This window comes from Piliocolobus tephrosceles, chromosome 16 (assembly GCF_002776525.5).
Source record: "Piliocolobus tephrosceles isolate RC106 chromosome 16, ASM277652v3, whole genome shotgun sequence".
NCBI lineage: Eukaryota > Metazoa > Chordata > Mammalia > Primates > Cercopithecidae > Piliocolobus > Piliocolobus tephrosceles.
The window spans coordinates 58,808,845-58,812,912 of NC_045449.1; the positions used below are offsets into that span (position 1 = coordinate 58,808,845).

Consider the following 4,068-nt stretch of genomic DNA (forward strand, 5'->3'; position numbering starts at 1 on the left):
CGTTTTTCAGATCCACATCATGGTCCTATCATGTGGGGAAGTGGCCTCTGGGTCCCATGCCCAGCATCTCTGGTCCAGTGAGCAAAGGTAGGTCCCACAAAACGTAGTTGCTTGGAGAATAGGGCCTGATAGAAGGGATGGGGAGGACAGTGGCAGGCACTGAGGCCTCTCCTATCCTATTAGCGAGCAAAGCGCTTTGTATTTTTGCCTCTCTTTGCTCCTGAATAATTTTTCTCATCCTTCATTTTAGGAAAGCCACTTATCTTCTTGATGCTTAGGGCTTCTAGAGATAAGGGATGCTGAAGTTGGAAGGAACTTCATAGCTCATCTTCTTGGTCAGATCCCAGCATGTGCTCTGTATGACAATAGGCTCAAAAGATGCTTTATGAGAAAAAAAATCAAGATATTCCAGCATTTTCTTAGGATTTCAGCTCACACTAGGAGCATACTTCTCAGTGGTTCCATTTGCTTGGCAGAATCTCTGGTCTTCCGCATGGATGGATCTCTGCAGCGTTCAGGGTCCTCTAAATTGGAGGCTCTGAATCAGGGATTCCTGAAAAGGCACAAGAGGGCCCAGGCATGAACCTCTTGAAATTCTTTGCAAAATTCAGTCAGTGTTGTGTGAATGTGTGTGTATGTGTGTGTGTGTGTGTGTGTGTTCCTGAGTGTCCATAGCTTTCATCAGATTCTTACAGGTAAATATCACCTGTGAGAATGGATAAGAACCACTGCTTTTTTTTTTGAGACAGAGTCTGACTCTGTCACCCAGGCTGGAGTGCAGTGGCTCAGTCTTGGCTCACTGCAGCCTCTGGGTTCAAGTGATTCTTGCGCCTCAGCCTCCTGAGTAGCTGGGATTACAGGTTGCGCCACTATGCTGATTGATTTCTGTATTTTTTAATAGAGATAGGGTTTTGCCATGTTGGCCAGCCTGGTCTCAAACTCCTGACCTCAAGTGATTTGCCCGCCTGGGCCTCCCAAAGTGCTGGAATTACAGGCGTGAGCCACCACAGCCGGCCAAGAACCACCACTTTAAAGGGACATTGGTTGACTGTGCCTTTCTAAGGTAAACGCCTTCTTGTTTTCTTCCAACTTAAACATTTTATCTGCTACACTCAATAAACATCGAGTATGTTTAAGAGAAAGTGCTTTATATGACAAAGCAGAAGGGCTCTTGATAGTAACTTAGAGGCTTCATCCTTGCATTTTTCTCAAGATGAAAATGCTGACATAATGTGGTGTCAGTCGTCAGTGTAGGTTCATCAATTGTAACAGATGGGCCACTCCAGTGGAGGATGCTGATCATAGGGGAGGCTGTGCGTGTGTGGGGAGAGGGGATATATGACATGTCCCTATACCTTCTGCTCAGTTGTGCTGTGAACCTAAAACTGCTCTAAAAAATAAAGTCTATTAAAACAAGCAAACCAGCCAGCTGCAGTGGCTCACTCCTGTAATCCCAGCACTTTGGGAGGCTGAGGTGGGCAGATCGATTGAGCCCAGGAGTTTGAAACCAGCCTTGGCAACATAGTGCAACCCTCTCCACAAACAATTTTTGTAAAAATTAGCTGGGTGTGGTGGTGCGTGCCTGTAGCCCCAGCTACTGGGGAGGCTGAGGTGGCAGGATTGTTTGAGCCTGGGAGGTTGTGGCTGGAACGAACCGTGATCACACCACTGCACTCCAGCCTGGGTGACAGAGCAAGACCCTGTCTCAAAAAAATGTTAAACAACAACAAGGGCAAACCCAAACCAACCAACCAACTAACCGAAACACTAAGAACCAGAGAAGTAAAACATAATTCGTTCAATGCCAGACAGCTAGCCCGGTGAGGACTAAAACTTCCCCTCTTCCTTCTTCACTTCTTTGCTCTCTCTTTTTAAACCCGCATGTTAGCAATTCTTCTGCTATTGAGTCAATAAATCGCCACCTCTAATTTTTTTTTCTAAGCATTTATTGCGGGCCAAGCACTGTGTTACACATCTCCTCATTAAAATGGTATAGCAACCTTTTCTGTTGATATTATGATCCCATTTTCCAATTTTTACTTTTGAGTGAAGGACATTGATACTTAGAGATTGTAAGGAACTTACCCAGGCCTGCCGGCTTGTTAGTGGCAGAGCTGAAATGGGAAAGTCCGTATTTTCCACCGCGCTGCATTAGTGAGGGCTCTTTGTGTCACTTCTGTGCATAACTCCGCCCCAAGTTAAAAGGCTCGCTCATCCCGCCAGGTCTCCTCCTCCTCCTCCTCCCGGGGCCCTGCCCTGCGAGTCTCACCTGCTGCTCCGCGGGGTCCCGGCGAGGGACGGACAGCGCCCCCTGGCGGCAAGTGGGCGCCGGCGCAGCGCATGCTAATGAGCCCGCGGCGCCGCTCGCGGATTGGCTGGCGCGGATTCCAGCTGCTTTCCAAGTCAGCGGCGCCTAGTGAGAGTCAGGGGGGCCCGGCCCGCGCCCTCCCCGCCCAGCCGCCTCCCCGTCGACGCCCAGGGCTGAGGCGAGCCAGGCTGCCTTTCGAACTTGGGGGGCTTCTCCTCTTGTCTCCCACTGGTGCTCTGGCTGTGAATCCATCCAGGGGCCAAGATGACAATCCGACACCAAGGCCAGCAGTACAGGCCGAGGATGGCATTTCTCCAAAAGGTAACCCTGGCCCCTCACCTGGGCCCTGGGAGGCGGGCGGGGTCCACATCTGCGAGGCGTCCGAGGACACGTGGGGCAGGAGTGGAGGGCACTCCTTTGGGTCGATTTGTGCTGCTCGATTTTATTAAGTGACTTCTTTGCTGTGTGTGTCGATATTGATGACTATAATAATTAGGTTTTCGTGCGCCCTGCCTGTAGTGGAGAATCTGAAGCCAGCGCGATGGTCTGCGGGAGGTGAAAACAACCTGTTACTCGGGAGAGGCAGGTTCAGTTCAGGCTGTGGCAGATTTGAGACAGCCTGCTGATATTGTTGTAAGACGACCAGATGTGACATTACCATTTTTTGCCTTTATTTTCTGATCCAAAACTGCACTATTTTAAAGTGTGTGTGTGTGTGTGTGTGTGTGTGTGTGTGTACACATAGACCATGAAAGCAGGGTGATTTGTAGGATAAAGGGCCACCCCATTTACAGTGCCCTCATTTGAGTGTGTCTGTCTGTGCATCTCCCGCTGTCTGCGCTGGCGGCAGAAGTCCCAACCTTTTCGCTTCCCTTGTGAATGCTTTCCCAGACAAAGTGACTGGGCACAGGGTGTGCACACAGGATGGACATGTGGGAGGTGGAATGCACCTGTGGGGTGATGTGTCTGGGGTCAAAGTGGTTCATTTAGTTCTGAGCTTCTGAGATAATCACTGTCAGAAGAGATCTGTGGAGGATTAGGTCCCGGGTCACGTCTTTGTCCTTCCTCCCACCCATAGCCACTTTTCACAGCGTAGCGTCCATCTTCTTAGGTTTATCTTGTTAAGTACAATTAGTTGAATGTTTTGTGACGAGCTGGGCTCTCCCTGAGCTCAGCAAATTGGTATAGTCGGTGACCACTGTCCTGATTTGCCCAGGACTTTCAGTGCTAAAACCGGGACAGTCCTGGGGACCCCGGGACAGTTGGTTGCATTTGATCCACCTACTTCAAGATGCTCGTGCTCATCTCCTGGGTAGCAGAGGTGTGGGTATCATCCATAAAGCAGACAGGCTGGATGTTGTTTCCCTCAGAAAGAACCCTGAGAGCCTGTATTGCAGATACCAGTTACTAAAAGCAGAAGAAACTGCCTAAGTTGGCTATCTCAAAGCCACACATCATCTTCCAGGATTTACTCTAGGACTGCCTCCTCCCAGGCAGGACAGCTCTGGCTTGGAGGCTCAGAGAGTAATTGTCTGGAGATATTCAATTTGTTTATTGAATCTCTGACATTCTTTTCCATCACGACTCTTCTCTAGTAGATTCTCCTCTCTTTACCTTGGTCTTCTAACTAGTGTCTTGGTCTCTAGTCTCTCCTCCACCCCAGGCTGCCTTCCTCCTCCCCAGCCACCCCTCCTCCACCCCAGCATCCTCTCTTCCACCCTAGCCTCCCCTCCTCCACCCAAACTCCCTCTCCTCCACCC

At 49.9% G+C, this 4,068-nt stretch overlaps 1 protein-coding gene across 4 annotated transcripts in view; it reads left to right on the plus strand.

Annotated features, from left to right (window-relative positions):
• The first annotated feature begins 2,369 nt into the window (after positions 1–2,369).
• Positions 2,370–4,068, plus strand: part of RGS9 (regulator of G protein signaling 9) — a 92,808-nt gene continuing 91,109 nt past the window's right edge. For all 4 annotated transcript variants that reach the window (XM_026456763.1, XM_026456766.1, XM_026456764.1 and 1 more), the window contains exon 1: positions 2,370–2,629. In XM_026456763.1, coding sequence (XP_026312548.1) covers positions 2,573–2,629 — 57 coding nt within the window. In that variant the 5' untranslated portion in view covers positions 2,370–2,572. The remainder of the gene's footprint in view (positions 2,630–4,068) is intronic.